Source organism: Lactuca virosa, chromosome 5 (genome assembly GCF_052849685.1).
Source record: "Lactuca virosa cultivar CGN04683 chromosome 5, Lactuca_virosa_CGN04683_v6, whole genome shotgun sequence".
NCBI classification, from domain to species: domain Eukaryota; kingdom Viridiplantae; phylum Streptophyta; class Magnoliopsida; order Asterales; family Asteraceae; genus Lactuca; species Lactuca virosa.
This window is the reverse complement of record NC_136430.1, coordinates 333,946,032-333,969,688: the sequence shown is the minus strand read 5'-3', so window position 1 is coordinate 333,969,688 and position 23,657 is coordinate 333,946,032. Positions and strand designations below refer to the sequence as shown.

General features: G+C 33.9%; 1 protein-coding gene and 1 long non-coding RNA gene across 2 annotated transcripts; one reads left to right on the top strand and one right to left on the bottom strand.

Moving 5' to 3' along the window:
- The first annotated feature begins 6,019 nt into the window (after positions 1-6,019).
- LOC145115650 (guanine nucleotide-binding protein subunit beta-2-like) lies at positions 6,020-9,091 on the top strand. Its single transcript, XM_079051994.1, has 6 exons — positions 6,020-6,307; positions 6,395-6,489; positions 7,226-7,650; positions 7,757-8,123; positions 8,217-8,330; positions 8,920-9,091. The coding sequence occupies exons 1-6, from the start codon at positions 6,202-6,204 to the stop codon at positions 8,953-8,955; spliced, it is 1,143 nt and encodes a 380-aa protein (XP_078908120.1). The 5' UTR covers positions 6,020-6,201; the 3' UTR covers positions 8,956-9,091.
- Positions 9,092-12,569: 3,478 nt separating this feature from the next.
- LOC145116136 (uncharacterized) lies at positions 12,570-13,188 on the bottom strand. The gene is made up of 2 exons (XR_013711886.1): positions 12,819-13,188; positions 12,570-12,717 (listed from the first exon to the last, which is right to left on the bottom strand). It is a non-coding gene; the product is annotated as an uncharacterized LOC145116136 (long non-coding RNA).
- Between the last annotated feature and the right edge of the window lie 10,469 nt (positions 13,189-23,657).

The window sequence follows — 23,657 nt, the reverse complement described above, 5'->3', positions numbered from 1 at the left end:
TAATCCAATTGTTCCATGAAGAGTGGGCGAGAGGGGGAATGCATGCAACATCACATGCCTTCCAATTATTGAGCTTGTGTTAGTATCAAAATTATAAGCTATAAAATCAAAAATTGGGCTGTTTTTGTTTTTTTTTTCTAATTTTATAGCTTTGATATTGTTGACCTTAATTGTTAGCTTGTTATCTTTTGTGAAATTGTTAGCTTGAATATTGATGTTTTGTGACATCTGAAATTGTTTGTGTATAAGTTATCAAATCATAATTTAGGATGATGTTAACTTCCTTGGTTGAAAATTGCTTTATGTTTAAAATTGTTCTTTAACTTGATAAAAACTAGAATAAATTACTTTAAATATTAATGTTTTAGGATGTTGGTTTGGAACGAGAGTGAGGACAAAACTTTTCTTGATGCATGTATCCATGAACTAACCACTAATGGTCGTGAGGGTTCCGGGCTTAAGGCAAGTTCATGGAAGACAATACACGAAAAATTGATAAACGAACACGGTAAAGAGGTTGATCAGAAGCAAATGAGAAACCACTTTGACTACTACAAATCAAAGTATGTTGCTTGGGTGAAACTCAAAAACAAAACCGGCAATATATATGATCCTATAAAAAATAAATTTAATTTGACCGATGAACAATGGAAAGAAGAGGGGAAGGTAATATTTTTTTAATCAATACTATTATGATTATTTTTATAACATTTACTATTTGATTAAATTTATTTTTTTAATCAATACTATTATGATTATTTTTATAACATATACTAATATTTATAAAAATTGTAAACAGTTGAACAAGTTCGTGTTGTCATTGAAAACTAAACCCCTATTGTTCCCTGATCTTTGCACCCAACTATTTGAAGGGTCGACATCAACCGGCTTTCAAAGTTGGGGGCCATCTTCTACACTCCCTCGTCCTGTAGAAGAGTTTAGTCCCCATGATTTTGATGATGATGTTCCAATGGAAACCTCAACACAACACGTAGGTGCAAGTGAAGAATCTTCGGGGCGTTCAAAAAATAAGGAAGTTGGTGGAAACAAAAGAGTTGGTGGAAAAAAAAGAGATGCAAGGGCATTAGAAGTTGAAGAGGAGATTGTCAAGCTTGCAAGGTCGTTAGTGGAAAAAAATGAAAGAATTGAAAAAAGTGAAATGGATAAGGATGTTGATGCGTGTATGGAGAAATTGAACAAAATGGAATGGGGAGAAGAAGATGAAAGATACAAGACCGCTCTTTTGCTATTTGGTGAAAGTGCTGATGTTCGAAAAGTTTGGTTACGACTTTCGCATAGTAGTTGTGAGTCGTGGGTGATGGGTGCGGGTAGGAAGTATGGTTACCTTTGATAGGTGCGGGTAGAAAAGTTTGGATACTAGTTTTTTTTTATGATGTTTACTAGTTTTTTGGATCCTATGTTTGATGACTTTTTTGGATGATGTTTACTAGTTTTTTGGATCCTATGTTTGATGACTTTTTTGGATGATGTTTACTAGTTTTTTGGATCCTATGTTTAATGACTTTTTTGGTTTACTAGTATTTTGTTATATAACGTTTGTTATATGACTTTTGTTACTTTTGATGTTGTTTACTCATTTTTTTGGTGCATTAATTTTTTTTTACTTTAACATGTTACCTAATTGTTTGTAACAGATCAAGTATGGTTTCTGATGGTGAAGTTGTAGCTTTTCTTTTACTTGTGTTTTATTGGTTGAGGTCAAACCGACGCAGACTAATCAGAATTCATAGAATTAGAGATAACGATTCAAGCGGGTATGCATATACACAAGATTTGATGTACGGAGACCCTACACAATGTTTCGATATGATGCGTCTTACACAAGAGGCATTTGCATTATTATGCAACCATTTTACCCAAAAAAATTGGTTGCAAGCTAGTAGGACAATAAGCATTGAAGAGAAGATGGCTATCTTCTTACATGTTATAGGACATAATGAACGTTTTCGCACGGTTAAGGGAAGATTTCATCACTCCACACAAACGATTCATCAATGTTTTCACGAGGTCCTAACAGCAATGATGTGTTTTGCAAAAGAAATTATAGTACCAACAACTCCTAACCCAACAAGACATAACTCGGAACGACATAGACGGTTAAAAAATATTTTTTCCGGAGCAATAGGTGCATTAGATGGAACTCTTGTACATGCGGTTGTACCTGTTGATCAACAAACTCGTTATAGAGGAAGAGGAAAAGGAGAATGTTTTCAAAATGTAATAGGAATTTGTGATTTTGATATGATATTCACCTTTGTTTGGGCTGGATGGGAGGGTATAGCACATGATTCAAAAGTTTTGAAAGAAGTTGCATTCAATTCGACTTCTGGATTTCCATTTCCTCCACCAGGTTTGTAATCTTTATATAATTTTTATTATCTATCTTCTTTATATAATATGTGTCATTATATAATATGTGTCACATTCGTTTGCAGATAAATATTACCTTTGTGATGCCGCATATACAAACACTCGTGGGTTTATGGCTCCATACCGCAATACTAGGTATTGGTTAGCCAATTTTCGAAGAGGCAGACCTTTAACTAGAGAAGAAAGGTTCAATCATGCTCATGCACAACTTAGAAATGTTATTGAGCGTGCTTATGGTGTATTGAAGGCGAGATTCCCAATCTTAAAACAAATGGCTCCTTATCCTTTTACAGTGCAAAGAGACATAGTCATTGCTTGTGTCGCGGTCCATAATTTTATAAGGAAATACAATATAGAAGATGACTTGTTTAGAAATTTTAAGGAGGACACTATGATTACTCCTGACGTCCAAGGTGGGGGAATTGATAGAGAAAACATACAAGGCATAGAATGAGGTCCAGAAGCCGTTGAATATATGCGTGTTTTGCGTGATCAGATTGCAAATCGACTACTTTCACCTACTATACATTAAATTGTTATGTTATTTTAAATTTCATTATGTTTTTATTTGGATATTAAATTATTTATGTTTAATTTACATTTTGTATGACATTTTTTATTTGTGTGTAATTTACATTTTGTATGACAATATGTATGTTTTTATAATTATTCAGCAATTTAATCCATCAATATATATAACAACAGGGTAAAATGATCATTTTTCATCACTCAGCATATTCAGTCAGATGTACAATCAAACAACATGATTTCTTACCCAATCAGGATTTCTTACCCAGACAGACCTTTCCCAGTCAGCACTTTCTCAATCAGCAACTATCAAACGGGGCCTTACTTTCTAAATATTAAAACCGTACATACAAGAAAAAAAACGATATGTACGGCGCTAGCTTAATTGTAATATTTTAATTTCATTAAAAAACAACTTTTACAATATGATGCATTTTAAAAGGTTAAAAATACAAAATACATATTGTTAGAAAGTGCAATTATATTTAAAAGATTTTGACATCATAAAATTATGTTGATGTTGAAAACCGATTTAGTTTGTATCATTTATTAACGCGAAACTATATTATTATTATTATTATTATTATTATTATTATTATTCTATTTTTTTTTAAATTTTTTGGAAGGGCAGATAACGTGAAACTACATTAAGATTTATTAATGTTATTGTTATCGATCTATTTTTTTCTCTTTAAAATTAACTTTATAATAATAAGCCATATTATTATAAATCTATAATAAAAAATAGAAATGAAGTCTCAATACAAAAATCCATAAAAACGCCGATTTAGTTTCATTCGATTAATTTTGATAATTGTTTTGTTAGACAAAATTAATATATATTAATTAAACTATTTAACTAGTAATTAAATATAAATATTAGTTATTTATTTATATATCATTTTATCATTGTTTTTCATTGGACAAACCTTAAGGAAATCCAACACGTTTTTATCCAATTTTTTAAAAAATCAATATATTGTTTTTTAGTGTTAAGATTTTATATTTTCTAAAGTTGTCTAATTTAATGCTTAGATTGGTAAACCACAAACAACAACACGTAACTAGTTCTTAAAAGTTTTATTAGTTACAATCTCTTAGATTACAATATTTAAAAGAAAAAAAATAAACGCACTAAAAAATAATATAAAAGTTTTAATAGTCGGATGAAAATATGATTGTGAAGTCACAAAACCTTAAATTAGATTTTTAAAAAGGTATATAGTTTTTTAATACACTAAAAATAATATGGTGAGTTTTTTGAGAATTAAATGTTTGCCTTTTTTATTTAAAAGATAATAATATGAAGTTAAAATGCAAAAAGTGTATATTTTATTAAAAATATAATAAAAGAAAAAACATCATAAATGGTCATGTGGTTTCCCAAAATCTGAAGTTTAGTACCCATGGTTTAGAAACGTCATAGATGGTCCCTGTGCTTTCAAAACTTTTGACGATCGGTCCTTATTGCTAACTCCGTTAAATTTTATCCGTTAACTGAAGGGTATTTTCGTCATTTCACACCACAGGGACCATTTATGATCTTTTCAGTTAGTTTTTTTAAAAAAGAAAAAACTAAATATAATTATTTAATATATAAACTCTCTCTCTCTCTCTCTCTCAAACAAAAATCCAGATGTAAATCCTACACCTCTCTTTATCCCATCGCCAGCAAAAGAAAAACGACCACCATTGGTGATCACGACCTTCCACCATGTCTGCCCGACACAGATCCGTCGGTGGCGAACCAGATAACCCTCTTCTTATCTCTTCTCCATTATCTTTCCTCTTTCTCTTTTTTCCTATCGAGACTTAGTCGTTTTCCTCAACGCGGAAACCAACTGCATTCTTCATTCGTCAGAGTAATGGAATCTAGGGTTTTTGATGCATGATCCACCGGTTTCCTTTGTTTCATCTCTTGTAAATTGATCTCTGTGTAAGAATGAACTGGATATCATATGATTTTGTTCTCTCCGATAAACAGTGTGGTTTAGGGATTTTTATGATCTGGGATTTCTTCTATGCTCAAAATTTCTATGTGTATGTGTCTCGCACATCACAGAAACAAAATCGAACCCCTTTTTCTTTCTCTGCTCAAATTTTCACAAAGCCACCCCTTTTTTTCTTTAATCACCGATGAAAAATTAGGAACAAGGGCAAAAAGGGGCTGCACTCTTTTTCTTTTTCTCATACAAGTCTCGTATCTGATTTTTTTTAATCCAATCAAAATCCTATACATATTTGATATCAATGGGTTTGTAACCGGGGTCGACAGTCCAGATTGAGAAAGCACACATGAAGCTGCTTCACAGACATCGCCTGATGTTTCAGCTCAAATGGGTTTACATACCCCTTTCGTGTTTTTCACTGTGTATTAGTGTGTGTTTTTCAATTTTCCAATGTGTGTATTGAACCCCAATCATTAGTTTTTTTTTTCTGTATGCCCTTCCTCCATGTATAAGGTTACAAAGCCACATTTTACTTTGGAGCTGATTCCATGGAAAGAGAAACTAGAAAAAGAAACTAAAATTTTCAGAGTTTGGAGAAACTATAGAGCATGGAGAAGAGATAAGAAGAGGGTTATCGAATATATTCAAATAATTATATTTAGTTTTTTCTTTAAAAAAAATAACTGAAAACATCGTAAATGGTCTATGTTGTGTGAAATGACGAAAATGCCCTTCAGTTAACGGACAAAACTTAACGGAGTTAGCAATAATGACCAATCGTCAAAAGTTTTGAAAGCACAGGGACCATCTATGACGTTTCTAAACCACGGGTACTAAACTTCAGATTTTGGGAAACCACAAGGACCATTTATGATGTTTTTTCATAATAAAATAACGTTGATTCAGATTGATATAGACATTTTATTTTATTTTTTTGTTATAATATATATTTAGTACAACCTTCCTAATTTGCAATTACTATTTATTTTCACCATTTGATTCCAGAGAGTTACCGGAAAAAGAAAAGGAAGTAAAACCCACAAGGGTGAAAGGCCAAAGCAGTATGTGGTGTCCACACCTCCCTACTGTTTCTATCCAGTCATGCATGCCACGTCATATATAAATGGGCCCGGCGGCTTTAGTCAATTGCAACTGCACTTTCTGCAACTTTTCCATTTTCTGTAACCTCTCTCTCCTCTTCTTTACCCTAAATCCTCTAATACAAATTTGTAAATCCACAAGTGAATTGGATCATATTGTTAGTCTTTCCGATTTACTGGTGAAGATGAAGATAAATTAGGGCTCAAATTGAAGCTTAAAGTTGGATGCAGAGATGTCTGTTGCAGAGCTAAAAGAGAGGCACACGGCTGCTACAGAAACTCTGAATTCTCTCAAGGAACGACTAAGAGAACGACGACTTCAACTTCTCGATACAGACGGTATTTCGAATTGTTTACATTGGAAAATATGCGGATATATGTTTCTGATGTTCTTATAGATCTTTTTTTTGTGATCGAGTTTTACAGTGGCGAGTTATGCAAGAGCGCAAGGTAAGACTGCGGTTGCTCTCGGCCCAACGGATCTCGTTTGTTGTCGGATTTTACAGGGACATACCGGCAAGGTAAGCTTTTAGCTTTGTGTTAATGGTGATTCGCATTCGATCTTGGACAAATATGGTTTTGCACATTGTAGTTTATTAGGGAACCTGCGTTGTTATGTGGTAGAGAGGTGATATATATTGGATATGTTTATGTATATGGATGAATATACCTTAGGTTGATTTATCTTTGACGTGGTTAGAAATTCGGGATCATTGGATATGATCTTCCGTTGACCTATTTTTGGCTATGATCAACTGAGTAGGGAAAGTAATGAAGATTAAAAGTCGATGCTAAATTGAAGAGAATTCTAAGGGTTCAATCCCTTCTTCGGTCTAATGATTAGCATGCACAAGTACATTATAATTTATAAGATCACTTCAATGCCATGGTTTGTATTGCATATATTTGGACTTGATTTGGTAGTTCATTTGCACAATTTTGGATGTTAGAAGTTAGAACTGATTACTGTTAAATAATAAGTGTGAAGGTTTGTGTTAACATTGAGACTATTGACCTAAAAGTCGATGCATCTGGAATAATATTAGGAGATTATTTGCAGAAGATCACCCAGTATAGCCCATATTATTGTCTAAGCAGAGTTCATTGGTTTCACTATTAATCTAGTTACAAGTTGCTCTATAATTCATTGGTTTCACATTTTATAGTCTTTGGTCTTCCTTATGCTTATACAATTCTACTATTTTTACAATATGATCATTTCTTGTATCTCAATATGCAACATCTAAATTGATTTAGGTGTATTCACTTGACTGGACTCCTGAAAAGAATCGTATAGTAAGTGCATCCCAAGATGGAAGATTAATAGTTTGGAATGCTCTGACAAGTCAAAAAACCCATGCGATTAAACTCCCATGTGCATGGGTAATGGCATGTGCTTTTTCTCCAAATGGACAATCAGTTGCATGTGGTGGACTTGATAGTGTATGCTCCATCTTCAATCTTAGCTCACCACTTGACAAAGATGGTAATATACCAGTATCAAGAATGCTTAGTGGACACAAGGGTTATGTGTCCTCATGTCAGTATGTTCCAGATGATGATACTCGTTTAATAACTGGTTCTGGTGATCAGACATGTGTATTATGGGATATAACTACAGGATTAAGGACTTCTGTGTTTGGAGGAGAGTTTCAATCAGGACATACTGCTGATGTTGTCAGGTATTTTATTAATCCAAACTTATGTTTTAAAAGTCATAATTCCCTTTCTGGATTAACTTTTAAAAATTGTTGTTAGTTAAGTTATATAAATTGTTGTTTGTTTCAGTGTATCAATCAACGGGTCAAACTCAAGAATGTTTGTTTCGGGTTCTTGTGATGCAACTGCCCGTCTTTGGGACACTCGGGTAGCAAGTCGGGCAGTTAGAACATTTCAGGGGCACCAAGGGGATGTTAATTCAGTGAAGTTTTTCCCAGATGGAAATCGGTTTGGAACTGGATCAGATGATGGAACCTGTAGACTTTTTGACATCAGAACTGGACACCAGCTTCAAGTCTACACTCACCCACTGCATGATAATAATAACAACAACACCCCTGACGTCACCTCCATTTCATTCTCCATATCAGGTCGCCTGCTCTTTGCTAGCTACTCTAATGGTGATTGCTTCGTATGGGATACTCTTTTGGCTGAGGTAAATAATAATAATAATATCACCTATTCATCATATAAATGCAAAGATGCTGGGTTGATTGTTTTACTTACATTTGAAATTGAATGAGGACAGGTGGTTTTAAATCTTGGAACACTCCAGAACTCACATGAGGCTCGTGTCAGCTGTCTGGGTTTGTCTGCTGATGGGAGTGCCTTGTGCACAGGAAGTTGGGATACCAGTCTTAAGGTTAGCCCCAAATTCTAATTTTAACATCTCATTCTCATGCAAAATACAAAAACCAACATTCTACTTGCGTATCATTTTTTCGATTTAACTACAAGCTATGTTCTATGGCAATTAAAGCGTTATAATTTAAGAAAACGATTTTTCGTGGCTTGGCTTTGATTGATATCTGAGCAAAACACACCATTTTATCAATGTATCCATTTGAAACTGTTGTATTTTTTATGATTATTAAGTACTAGTATAATGATATATTAGTTGCTAAATCGATAAAGAGTAGTAGTTTATTGGTGAAAGAGGAAATTGCATTGTGCTTTTCTGTATTTTTAAACCAAAACCGGATAAAATGGAAAAATGATTTTTTATTCGCTACAGAAATAGTTAACCGACTAATTCAATAAAATGTTGAAAGTACAAGTGCTTTTTTGTATTTTACCCTTGTTTTTTTTTTCTCACTTTAGAATCTAAAATAACACATATTTGTCCAGTATGATGATGATTATTGTGTGCACTAGAGTCCTTTATTTTTTGAAACATTGCAATTTAAAATTTGGAAATTTGGAGATTATTCTAAAATATTTATTGGGAACAGATATGGGCTTTCGGTGGGCACAGGACAGTGATCTGATCTGAGTGAATAATGGTGGTAAGTTGGTAACTGGCGACTCACTCTGATTTGCATATTTTTACTCATGTACCCATTTTACATTTTACATTTTATTTAACGGACCATGTGGAAATTGGAATGAACATAAACTAGTCGGGTGGGTGGGTGGGTGGGTAGAACACATGGTAAATAGTTTCATCGGATTTTCGTTTATAAATTGAAATTGAATTGTGTTGTGGTACTGGTCCATATATTGCAAATGGCACAAGATTCTCTTGAAATATTGTACCCCATTTAAAGGTATGGTTTGCATGAAATGAAAGTGACCATTTTTCCCTTGTTTTTTTTTTCCTTTTATGTATATGTTTTTGGGTAAACTACACATTTCGTCCTTGTGTTTATGTTGAAATTACTACTTTTCAACCTTATTTCATTATAACATGTTTGTCTCCTGGTGTATTGTTGTTTGATTTCCACCGTTAAAGTCAAGTAAAATGACTATTCATTTTACCCTTACTTTATTTTTAGTAATTATTGTTTGTTTACATTATTAAAATCTATGGATTAAGTTTAAGCTACGAAGGCCCCCTTTAGATGAAACCAAGCCAGGCTGAACCCTTCCTAAGATGCATGCAATCCAAGGTAAAATGATCTTTTATATAAATTTAACAGTTGGGTTGATAAATTTGATAATCTATAAACCAAAACTAGAATAAAACCCGATACAGGGACCAAAAATGTATTTTTATTTTTTAGACATAAACTAAAGAAAAGTCATTAACCACAGGAACCAAATTGTTTATTTGAAATTTTATAATTAATCCTTTAGATAATGTCACAATTGTATTTTAAGTATTTATATACCATCACATGTTTGAGAAGAAATTTATCATCAATATATTATATTTACTAGGTTATAACTCGTGGAAACCACGATTGGTATGTTTATAATTATTATATAGACAAAAATGACTATTGTTAATACAATTTGAAGTCATCAAGGAACATTGAAACACGACCAAGAGCCATCATCCTTCATAGCCCATAGTTCTTGAAATTGCTATAATTGCATAACCTTTTTTAGAGAACAATGTTGCATGAAATAAGACAAAATAAAAGTGGATGCTAAATATTAGAAAGTACATAGATATTATGAGCTTGAAGTTATCTGTCAGTCACGATTAAGTCAAAAATCACAAACATCTGAAAAAAAAATCATTTGAAGTTCCACCAACAAAGCCATCACATAAAACTAAGTTGTTATTTTGGGTTAAAAATCAATGTATCATGTTATTGTTGGCTTTAAAATAATAGTAGCAACTATTGTTGGCTTAAAAATATATATAGCATGTTATTTTTTCTTTAAAAAAGAAAGTGTCATGCTACTTTTGGCTTAACAATGAGAGTAGCATGCTACTTTGGCTCCACAAATGAAAGTATCATGCTATTTTTGGTTAAAAATTAAAATAGAATGTTATTTTTGCCTAACAAATGAAAGTAACATGCTATTTTTGACTTAGAAATGAAAGTACCAAGCTCTTTTTTTACATTAGAAATGAAAGTAGCATGTTATTTCTTCCATTTGGACCAAATACGTTTCATCAATGGACTTGAATGTTTAAAATAGAAAAATTGAATCATATCTGTAAATTCAAATGACCATAGGGATGGAAAATGTTATTTACCCAACAATCATATTAGCATAAGTACCTTACCTTCATCATAATTAATAGCTTCTTTGTAAACAATACATCATCTTTTCCCATAAAAAATAATACAGCAAAATTAGAAAAATATTCCAATAGAAAATAAACTACTCCATCATCTAGTGTACAAATCAACTAAATGAATCAAAAGAGCACACAAGTAAATTGAAAGAAATTTATAAGGCCTTGTCGAGTTTTCAAACCTCAGTTGTCCACTTAACATTTACCTCGATTAAATCTTGGATCCCGTCTCAGAACTACAAAACACATTTTTTTGAATCTACAAAAATTGCAAATTCACACAATAAGAATAAAAAAGTTAGAGAAAATAGTTAATATTTCAGATCATAAACCTTTTTGTTTTTGGGAACTATAAGAAAGTTGCTCTAAGAAGTCAAAAAATAAAAGATTATTTCTAAATCTATCAATTAGGGAGCTATAGAAAGTTGCTTAAACGGAAATGGTCCCTGTTTAGAAAAAATGCATAAATGGTCATTGTTTAATCTAAATAAGAGAAAGAGTCTCTGTTTAAAAGAAATACACAATTGGTCCAGGTTTAAAAAATTAACAAAAATGGTCCATGTTTTAAAAAACTGCATAAATATTCTATATTTAAACCAATTTCTAGAAACTGTACAAGTGTCCATGTTTAAAAATATAAACACAAATGGTCCATGTTTTTAAAAAATTAATAGAAACTGTCATGTTTAAAAAAATTCACAAATGGTCCATGTTTATATAATATTAACATAAATAGTTGCTATTTAAAAAAAGAGTAAATTACACGGATGGTCCCTGTGGTTTGGGGTTACATTCACGCTTGGTCCCTAACTTTTATTTTTAACTCGAAAGGTCCCTGCGGCTGAAATTTGTAACCCACCTACTCCCTTATCTAAAGTTCCGTCTATTTTGTGGTTAGAAGCCCCCCATGTGACTAGCATGTTGGGGTAAATTTTGTCATTTCACATTTCAACGGACTTGAAAGTCATCCTCCTCCCTTCTTTCTTCAGTCGCTGCTTTTTTATTCTTCTCTTCTTCTCCTCCATTATTCTTACTTCGTGAAAATTAGAGATCAACAAAATTGATTATGGTTAAATGCAATTGCGGAGCTGTAACTATTATACGAACTTCAGGGACAAAGAGAAACTCCGGTAGGCCATTTAATGCCTGTCCTTTTACAGGTATCAAGTTATCGACTTTTGTGGTGATTTTCTATTATAACACTAGTTTGTGTTAATCGATGCTATTGAAAACTTCAGGGACCAAGGGACGACTTATTTTGTGGGTTGATGAAGAAAATAATCAGCATGAGGCTGAAATCCAAAATCGTGAGCTTGAATGAACAACTTCAAATTCAAAATAGAGTAAATTACACGGATGGTCCCTATGTTTTGGGGTATTTTACATGTTTGGTCCCTAACTTAATTTTTTAACTCGGATCGTCCCTACAGTTTATTTTTGTTTCGCATTTGGTCCCTAACTGACTTAAAAAGACTATATTGCCCTTGCTGATATATTTTTCATTTTCTTTAAATTTCTAATTATTGATTTTAATAATTCCATAAATATTAATTTAAGTGGGCCCACTTCAAACCCCACCCTTTCTCCCTCTGTGTTAAAGATCATATGAGACCCGTTCACCACCGACACTGCCACCGAGGAACACCACCGGTCACTTCCGGCGACACCACTATCACCTCCGGCAACACCATCCACAACCAAATCAAATGAACCAAAAACAAATTCAAATCTAAAATTGAAATCAATGCCAAAAAAAATCCTAAAATTGGTGAAATCAAATGAATCCCAGATCTGTTGCTCTAATTGTTTGTTTTTTTTTTTTTTTTTTTTTTTTTGAGATTGAACCTGATGCATGACATCTTTCGAATTCATCGTCACCAAAAACCCAATCAAAACCCCAAAGACCAATTATAACAAGAACGAAAAATCTCTCATCCCTTTCTCTAAATACGAGCTACGTGACAATGGTTCAAACCCCCTATTTTGATTCCGCTACAACATACATTCAAGTTGTAAGCTATTAAAAACCCTAGATTTTCCCCGATCTTCATAAATACTGCAATAAAAAAACAATGGAAGGTTAGCTAGCGAGATCAGAAGCAGCGAAACGAGTGGGAAGAAGGAGAGAGTATTTAGGATTTCATGGCGGGGAAAAACCTTAAGAGGCTTCCACAGAAACCATGGTTTTTTGGCCACCATCTCTGGTCATATATGTTTTCTGGTCACCATTTGAGCTGCTTCATATAGAGATTGAGGAGAAAAAAATGATAGAGGTTGTCTCGGTGTATCTTCCGGTAAGCATCGTCTTTTCCGACAAACTTGATTTTTTCTCCGGCGACTTCTGGTGCGGTGATGTTGTTACTTGGTTTGGGAAGAAGGGGGAGAATGGAATATTACGAGGTTTGGGAAGAAGAAGGGTAAGACACAGTGAGGGAGACTGTCGACCAGTATTTGAGATGGTGATGAGACGTTGGTGATGAACAAATATGGAAAAAATGGTGGACTTCTTCAATGAAATGAGGCGATGAATACAATGGGATCGAGAAGAAAGGGAAGTGGGTGGGACCCATTTTTATTAAAGGTTTTCTTTTATAATTTCTTTTAATAAATTAATTATAAGCAAAACAATTAAAATAATAGATATGGATATATATGTCATTTTAAGTGGGTTGGGGACCAACAGTTCAACAAAATCAAATTATGAGGATGGTCCAAGTTAAAAACAAAAGTTAGGGACTTAACGTGCAAATTGCTTAAAACCATAGGGACTATTCGTGTAATTTACTCTTCAAAATAGGAACCTGAAAATGTTGTTAATAGGCAGTTGGGTTTTATTTTTTGGGATAATTGTTTACAAGTTGTAATATTTGGTATCGGTAGTCTTTTTTGGGTTGAAGATCACTAAAGAAACTTTTAGATTCACAAAACAAACAACAACAATATGATTCAAAAGAACACACGACGTAAATAAGATTGCATTTTCATTAATGAGAGAGCTCAGAACAATTCAATTACAAGAATAGAACTATTTTATCTGCTCAACTCTTATCTCGTTCTTCTATCTAATATCCCTATATATAGGCATCGAAGAAATAAAAGAAAGACATCTCAAGTCAACAGCTAGACTGCGAACTCGAGTCAACAAAAAGTGAGAAATCGCAACTTAACTCATACTAAGTAAAGACAATTGCGAACTAATCATTATAAGATGACACAACAAAATTGTGAACCCTACAATCTCCCCCTTGTTGCGAAGTAGCCTTGCTACTCGTAACATCATTTAATTTGGCAGGAATTGGTTTGAGCTTCGCATCCATAAGCTGGGAAATGTAGTCTGCATAAGGAGTATCCTTGGTTTCAACAATCTTCACGAAGTGTTAAATTATCTGGAAATCCTTCCCTTTTACCAACAACCGTTCTTCATTCGCTTTGCCAAGATCAAAAGCAACAAATTTCAATCGCTCTCTAAGAACTTTGATCTTTGTAGTGGAATCAGCCAAAGCATCCATGATTTTATTTTCGTGAGCTTGACTTGTCTGCAAGGTAAGAATGCAATTGGCTATAGATGTGTGTTGATCAGCATTGTCCTTTTGTAGCCCAAATCGAAGATCAGATAAAGCTTCATTTTCATTCTGTAATGAAGTCCGAAAACTAAGAATCACCTTGTTCATTTCAGCAACATTTGTATCAAAAGATGTTTGAAATGAAGTCATGAAATCCTCTTTCTTGGATGTGATTGATTTGACTTCTGAAAAAATGGTGGAAACTTGCGAAGTTGCGTCCTGCACCAGTTTAGCAGATTCATCAACAAGTTTCTAATGTTGTGAAAGCTTGTCATCATGTTCTTTGACTAGCTTCTGAATTGCTTCTTGATGAGAAGAGAGCAGTTCTTCATACTTTGTATTGATAAAAGTAGAAGATTGTGAAAGAATTTCATCCAATTTCTTATTCAGCTTGAGAAGATCTCCTTTGGTCATTGGAGCACCATCATCTTCATGATCGCTTTTAACTTGGAACAAGAAATCAGTTGCCACAAAATCATCATTTGATTAAGAATCATCTTTCATTAGAATTTCTTATTCACCATCATTAGTAACAGGTGGAGTAGAGGTGAATTCTGGTACGGATACATGTGATTGAGAAAAATTTTCACCATCATTGGTATTTGGCCCCACATCAGATGTGTTACCAGGGATGCCCGGGGTTCTAATCTCCTCCTTATGGGATTTGAAAGTAGAAGTCTCTGGTGGTGGTTCTGTAAAAATCGTGGATTGAGATACAGAGGTTGCCTCAGTAAAAATTGGAATATCTACATGTTTTGTGGAAATCTGAGAAACATGATCAAAGAAGGAACCTGATGGAATGATTAGTCGGAACCCCGGATGACATAGCTTGCGAAATGGATCCTACTATCAAAAAGTTCTCCAGATCATAAGTAATAAATGTCGTCGTCTGCATCTTAGGAATATTTGCAATCACAGTGTATCGCATTTCCAGAATGTGATAATGGAGCATTGCATTCCTCACAACAATGGACCAAAATCGAGCATATGAAATTTCAGTATCCTTTGTCTTTGAAGAAATACTTTGAATGAATTGATTCAATAATATGGCTCCAAAATCAATCTTTACCCCCGAATAAAATCCATATAACAGAGTGTGGAATAATCAACTAGCATTGTCAGAGCTAGTGGATCGCTGATATGGGTATATTTAGTCATATAATTCATGCATTATCTTAATAATTTATGTTGTTTTTGTCTCAAATATTGAACAAAAGGTACTTAATTAGTTTAAAATTTCATTTTCAGCAACAAAGACATACTCGTAAGGAAAAGGAAGCGAAATTGGCGATTGGAAGCTTGGATTTTGGATTTTGAAGAAAGAAGATGAAATTAAAGAAGAACACGGCGTGTTGTATTGAAAAATCCTGATAAAATAGTTTCTCGCCGTACACGCGTTTTTAGTGATCAACACGGCGTGTTGGGTCCATAAACACGACGTGTTGCGCCTATTTCCAGAATCTATTTAAGGATCGTTTCTGTTCAAAACCCTAACGAGTGCTTGGAGTTTTTAGCGACTTTTGGAGGCCAGAGACATCCCTAGAAGCTGTGGATTTCAGAATTCGACTAGAAGTTTTGAACTGAAGAGATCTAAGGCAAAAATCATTAGTAACTTACTTAATTCCTTTGTTTACATTATGTTTGCATTGATGAATTTCATTTTTATGATTGTTTCTGCTAAAGGTATGGGCTAATCACCTTACTTTCGTTTAGAGTAGAGGATCTTATGATTATGGTTTGATTTAGTGGCTTTGGATTATATTGATTTGATTATTTATCATGTTAAGCTTGTTAAAAGAACCTTATGTGTTAATGACAATTATATTATGTTGACTAATGAGTTATTGAGATTGCATGAACATCTTTCTTGATTGCTAACCTCTTATGATTTTGTGAAAATAAGATTATAGGCCTAGTGTTGTGAACATAACCTAGGGTTAATTAGAAAATAAGTAAATTAATGTGTAAGTTATATATGATGACCAACCATGTATAAGTTAATTGAACCAACCAATTTAATTAACTACTATTACAAGTCTTGCTTGATTCGAATTAAACACTAGTAAACTCTTTAGTTTAGTCACTTGATCACTGCTTGAATTGATTTGTTTGCTAAAGGATTAGTAATAGTGAACATGAACCTAATCACATTAGAAATCGGTAATTGATGATATATTAATCCATTGCACTTGCCACGAAATCAATCATAGGAATAAGTGAATTGAATCTAAACGGAAGTCTCTTTAATATTATTGAATCTAGTTGTCTTTTATTCCTCTTTCTAGTCGTTAATTGTTCTTGCTAATTGCTTAAGTGATTGCTTAAGTTTCTAGTCTTGTAAAACTAGAGAAAAACCCCTCTCTAATTCATTGTTAAATTTAGATAATATTAGTAGTAACTTTAATTGTTTACCATTCTCTGTGTTCGATACCTTACTTACCTTCATTAAACTGCTAATTGATAGGTACACTGTCTACCGTGTGTTTGTTTTTGTGTTTAAGTTGGTTAGGATTAAAACTAGTAAATTCAACACGTATCAATCGCTCAGAGAAGGACTCGAACATGATTGTAAACAATGCATTCCAGATAGGAGGAAGTGCAGATTTCTTAAATCGAGATAGAACTGATAGATCATAGTTGTACCCCATTTGATGATAAGCCTAAATAATAGTTGATGCAGAAATCTTGTCTGGAGCAATCAAGTCTTCATCTGTTGAAAGCCCTAACAACTTTCAGAAATTAGACTTAGAAATCGACGTCTTCACACCTTGGAGTTCAAAGTTCATAACCTACATCTGTTTATTGTAACTTGTAGTGGAGTATGCCAACGATAGCTGAGAAATCGGAACATCTTCAACCAAAACTAGAGCTTTCTTCAGTATAGAATGATCCAAACAAACAATGAGAGGTTGAACCAGTTGAGAATACTTCATTGGATCGAGAACAACCACCATATTCTGGTTTAACTTGATATTCAACAGTGAAAATGAAGAAGATTGATCCATGAAAGAGATACGATCAGAAGAAGCCATGAGATTTGAAGCAGAGAATCGTCTGTAACTGTTTAGTGTTTTGAGTGTAGAAAGGAAAATAATGAACAATTAGGGTTTTTATTCGGCGAAAAAGGTGTGGGATTTGAATTTGAACCGTTTATAGGATTCGAGAGAGAAAACTCGCCATCACGCATTAAATGTTTTGACGTCTCTGATGTCAACAAAGGGAATAATTTCAATCATTCCAAACATATTGGACCAATAAAATATTGCCACCTCATTAAAGCTCTGTAACATACTCGAACCGCCGTTCAGTGAACAATACAATGTCAGACCTTGAATACATGCCAAAAGAAGCATGCATTTTTGATTTGCAGCAGTTTCGCAATCGATGATCCACCCTTCAATTTTTCCAAATTGAAATAGTATCCATTGGAATTACGACCATGATTGAGTTGGCAAATACATTGAGATTTTCACCACGAAATAGAACCCAGAGTTTTGATAAATCAAAGATTTCAGTGCAAAAGTGTACCAAAAGAAAAGATAGAAGCAAATTAATTTTTTTTGGATAAGTAGTTATATCAAAGAATCTTTGATATAAAAGTAGTTAGATGTAACGCCCGTGTTTATAGGCTAGACATTAATATTGATGTAACAGTCTAGGTTAACCTTTGTAGCCCGGTTTGAAATAATAAAATGTATTATTTGAGTATTATGTGTTTCATGCTTAATTGTTGTGATTTAAAGTGTTAAAATAAAATATTAGATAAGCCCAATATCTATACTCAAAGAGGTAGTGGTTGTGATAAGGATTCCAGATATATAAAGAATGCCGAAATCCGAGTTATAACGAAGAAGTTATGACCTGTCGAAGTTTCGCGACAGAACCGATACGACACTGCGTGACGTAAATAGTGAATTTACGATAGAGCGATATTTAGCCTTAGTGATCTAAACGAAAGTCGTAGAATACGTTAAACCGAGAGCGTGCATAAAAAGAACGTCAAAATCTGACTTCGTATGAGGAAGTTATGATTTTTCGAAGTTTCGGCTTAGCGGTACGCAGCCCAAAGTTCGAATATGAGATCGAGTGATTTCTAGCCGAAACAATCTAAGCGAGAATTGAAGATCTCATCGATAGTAGTCCAACGGTAAAAAGATAGACGAAAAGGGACGTCAGATGAAGGAGTTATGAATTTCTAACGGAGTTTTCCTGTCCCGGCCTACTAAAAATAATATAATAAAAATAAATCAAAATCAACCGACGGAGTCTAAACGAGAGTTGTAGAGCATAATCTCACTACGCGTGTATATAAAGAACGTCGAAAACGGAGCTCGTATGCGAGAGATATGAATATCTGAAGTTCGGGGCACAAACTTCCACCACTGTCAGAGTTCACGACGTGAACAGATGATGGACATCTTCCAGAGCCTGACAAACCCAAGTTGCAATGACGCACCTGATGAGGACTGAAGCCACGACGTGAACTTGTGGTTCACGACGTGAATCCAGAAATTTGACCCTATAAATAGAAACCAAAGGGCAGCCGGCCATGGTTGCTAATTCACTTACTCTCTCACTCTCTACACCCTCTCTAGCCCTCTTGAAGCACCCCCGAAGCCCCGGTATCATCGTGACACCCGAAGCAAGTCCCGACGCTCCGAAGATCCCAGGAAGAAAAGAGTTTTCGAGTCGAAGCTCTGCCCGCGAGAAGCCTGGTGTATGAAGATATCCCGGATTCATCGAAGAATTACTACTTGAAGAGCCGTAGTGTTGTCCGACAATCGTCTTAACAAGTGAGTGCATAGTCCCTTTCATAAACACGATTTTAATACAAGTATTGTTTGAGTGTATTAAATATATGTTTTGTGCGAGTGTATATTCATTTTCTTCTAACACATAGGTATGAAGTATTTTCTATAGAATACGTGTTGTGTGTGTGTGTATATATATATATATATATATATATATATATATATATATGATGAGTTATGAGCACTACAACATTCCTCTGGTGTACATGCAAACCCTAAAGCTTTGGATCTAGTTTATCTAATGAACTTGCAATAATCATCCAAAGCTATAAACCCTAGATCTAGCATGTGATAATCAAATAACATATGAATTTGGGTTTAGATCTTACCTTGATTGTTATGTAGCAATAACAATCTCAATTCCTTCTTGTAATTGGATTCTGAAAGCTTAGTGTCACAAGTGTCACACCTCTAATGGAGTCACAAACACCATAAGCAATAAGGATGAAGAAGGAGGAGAGAGAAGACACCAAAAACGTCTAGAAACCCTAAGGAATCAGTTAGCCACGTTTTTGGTGTCCTAGGGGTTCTTAAATATGTGAGGCTATTAGGGTTTTGAACTAGGAAACCCTAATCTGAATGCTTAGGCCCTAAGCAGCCCATGGACTCCTCCTTTAGAGGCCTTGTACGAATTCTAATGGGTTTCCCCATAGATTTCGTCCACTCCATCCTCTATGGAGTCCATTAGCCCAATATCCAACTATCACACAATTGACAGTTCTAGTCCCCTTTATTTAATTAACGTCTTTTAGCCACAAAATTAATTATCATTAATTATTGACTAATATTAATTAAACAATATGATTTCTCTTTTAATATATTATTCATATAATATATTAATAAATCATAATTAATCTCTTTCTCCACAAATCATCCTATCAAGTTGCTTTGGTGAAGGCAACCCAAAAGGACCATGCTCACAATCGGGTCAAGTAGATACCAAAATAGTCATGGGCTTAGACACTAATCCAACAGTCTCCCACTTGGATAAGTCTAATAACTATTATGCGTATGACTTCAGATCCTGATCAGCGATCGTAGCTTTCAAAAGCCGTTGTCAACTCTGATCTTATCAGATACGCGTCCTTTAGATAAGGGATCATGTATTCCTCCATTGTAGATATCGTATAGACGTGAGACATGGATTGAAATCATTCTCTCAGTCTATGTGTTGTTTCCCGATTTCCGATTTACGACGACTGACTAATTGAACAAATCAAATTAGTCCTGGCCCGGCCGAGCACTTTATGTTTGTCATCACTAAATCATCGAGGGGCCCACAGATATCGCTTTTATCCTACATTGGGTAAAAGGAACGGATAAACTTTGACTCAATGCTCGCTTGTACTTACTCACCGAATCACACACAACAATATGTTTTATAACACCAAGTTACTGGTGCGTTTACATATTATTAATGTGTAACCGATTCGCAAGATACAACTCACACATCTCGGTTTCAAGAATATAAGATATTATCGTCTCACCAATCACTCGTGATAAAATCCATGAAGTGATCCAAGTGAGCATGGGTTTAATCCAATGCTCAAATCATATTCATAAGCACTCATGAACGTTGTAGCAAACTTTTGCTATGTCTAATACACTTTAGACAATCTACACACCAATTCATGACAATATTCTTTCATACCTACTCCCAAAGTATGAGCGACTGTGGAACGTTCGAATAATCTTATTATTCAGGAAGTCAAAACATGCAAAGTGAAACACAATAATAATCGAATCCAATATGGCCCCAAACTTTTGAGTATAAATAAAACTCCTTTGATTTAGTCACCATATTGATTACACATTATTCATTGTATAATCTTTCGAGTAATCAACTTATTACTTGAATTATAACAACAGTTGTCCCATGCTCTTAGCATGCACACTATGTTTTCCTATGGTCCTTACTTTGTGAAATAGTATAATTGAATAACATTTTCAATCACACTCATTTCACAATTCCCAATCCTTACCACAAGTGTAAGAATACCAAATTCTTGCCACTTATAGAATATGTTAGATTCTAACATTTTATGCAATGATCATTTCGTAATGTCGCAGCACCAAAGTCACAAAGACTATTGCCAATGAAATTACAAAGTCCTCTATTGGAGATTGTTGCAAGACAATTCCATAGACATGAAGTCTCACATTCAAAGTACATTCCTTTGAACATCCTTCTTGCATAAAAGTTTCTAATCTAGACATATAGATTCTTAACGTCCAACTCCTAATATGGAAACACTTCTATATTTGCCATATGACAACTCATTATTAGTAGAATCATATCTAATAATAATAATGTCAGTATGGTCCTTCCATTACTATACTTCCAACTGTTCACAAGCGACCAATCCTTGGCGAACCTTAGATTGTCCTCTTGACAGTTGATTAACCACTTTTAGTCATATATGGTTCCAATCCTTTTTCCCTCTTAATGCCCTAGGCATTTGGAAAATTTTAAAACACACAAATATTATAGCATATGCAATTGATTCTATACTCGAAGCGTATGGAACACGATGCATAATGTCTTACATAAAGACGTGATACTTTACCAGTCTCTTGCCATAATATTTCTATTTCTATTTGCCATGTTCTCACGATTCGAACTATGAAGAGGCATGCCGTAATCATAATCGAGTGTGAGAACGCAACAATTATTTTCATATATAGAATTCTCTTACGTTGAATCCTTTCAACATAACATTCATATATCTTTTTGACTAAATTTGATCAAAATTTATCGATCTAAACCTTTAGATTTGAAACGAAGTATTATATTCTCTCCCTTAATTATAGCAAAAACAACTTTTCAACCTATGCAACTTTGCAAAGTGAAACTTTTGTTTTCTATAATTAATATTGCTAACTTGCAATAATAATCATGCTCCCACTAACATGATGATTATATCCATACCAGCATAACATTTATGCTCCCACTAGCTTTCACACGTATTCAGAAAACAGTTGGACTTCTAAAAGACAATACTTATTGACTTTCCAAAGTTCATATTTCCAATACGATGTGCTTCGATAAGCCTTTATCTAAGCTTCTCAAATTCACACACCTTTCCTTAGATAGCTCACATGTGTGTCTAAACTAATTTAGAACTTATATTACTAAGTCCTAAATGTTCAGACTAACTGCCAAATCTCACAATTCGAACTATGAAGAGGGATGCCGTAATCATAATCGAATTTGAGAATGCAATTTACATAATCGCTATCTCCTTAAAATCTCTCTTAGTGAAATCGTTTCCTCACAATCATTTTCATGAAGGAGAGAAACCTTATGACACTTAGATTTTATGGTGCATGTGTTCCTATCCATGCAAATTTGTCATAAGCATCATCGTAAGATAATGTTTGTGGACAGAACTTGTTCATTCTTAATTTCTTGCCATCAAGGGTCCCACCATTGCTTCCAAGTTATTTAGCAGCTCACCTATGCCAGTCAATGTACTTTCATTGATCAAGGTGTTTGCCCTTATGCATTTAATTGAGAACTCGTAGAACTGATATGCATAATCACTCAACTGGATTGGCACAGTAATAAAATTTTGTCAACACGATAAGTTACAATCCTTAAGTCGTGTGCTAGTGTTTAATAGGTTTACTTCTTGAAACTTTTCAAGATCTTTAGACTCCCACTGACCTCTTGTCATATAAGATTCTCTTATCAAGAAACATTTCTTGACAAAACAAATATTCAAGAGTCAGTGTGTGTCTTTATCAAGACAAACCTACACACAATTTGGTACTAGTTGGTCTTTGTCTTATCCAAGACATCACAACTTACCAAAATGTGCTAGTATAAGAACATTCCTACTTAATATTGTGTCACTCAATTCACAATCTTGGAGCATGACTCTAAGAATTGATTTTGGAACGAAGTATGATTCATCTTATTGACTTAACCCATTTTGATAATTCTCGACTCCTCTTCTTATCCATACTAGTGCACTAAGGTGTCCTTAGAGGATGAATTGTAATATGGTTCTTAAGACGATCATAAACATGATACAAAAGTACTCTCCCTTCTTCTTAGATTGGAGAAACTTTTATCTTTCTTGTCTAATTGATTCTTCTTATTCATTCTGCCATTCATTGAAACTTTTCAATGATTCAGAATCATACTTAATCTTTTTAGTATAATCATATTTACTAATCTTTTAGCAAATCATGACGAACATTTTATCGTTCTTTGTGGTGGACTTGACTAGTGAACAACATTGTGTACCGGATCTCATTATCCTTCACTTGACTCACATACTTATGTGAACAAGGAATTAGTCTCAATTTTCCAAATACGAAGGTTCGCATTCATCACACAATACCAGTTGCATGATTCCAAGTTTCTGTCCAATTGGAACTTGGGCGATGAGAATCTTTCCTCATTTGGTAAATTTCTGACATTACCACAAATAACATAACTAAGAATCAAATCCATTCACAATATTACTAACAATAGAACCATTCAAACACCAATTTTCATAAAATCCATCGCAAGGAAACATAAATAAGATAAATCAAAATTTATTTTATTGCGGAAAAATATTGTCCTTACAATTCGATTACAAATGAAAACTATGTAAATATTACTTAGCAAT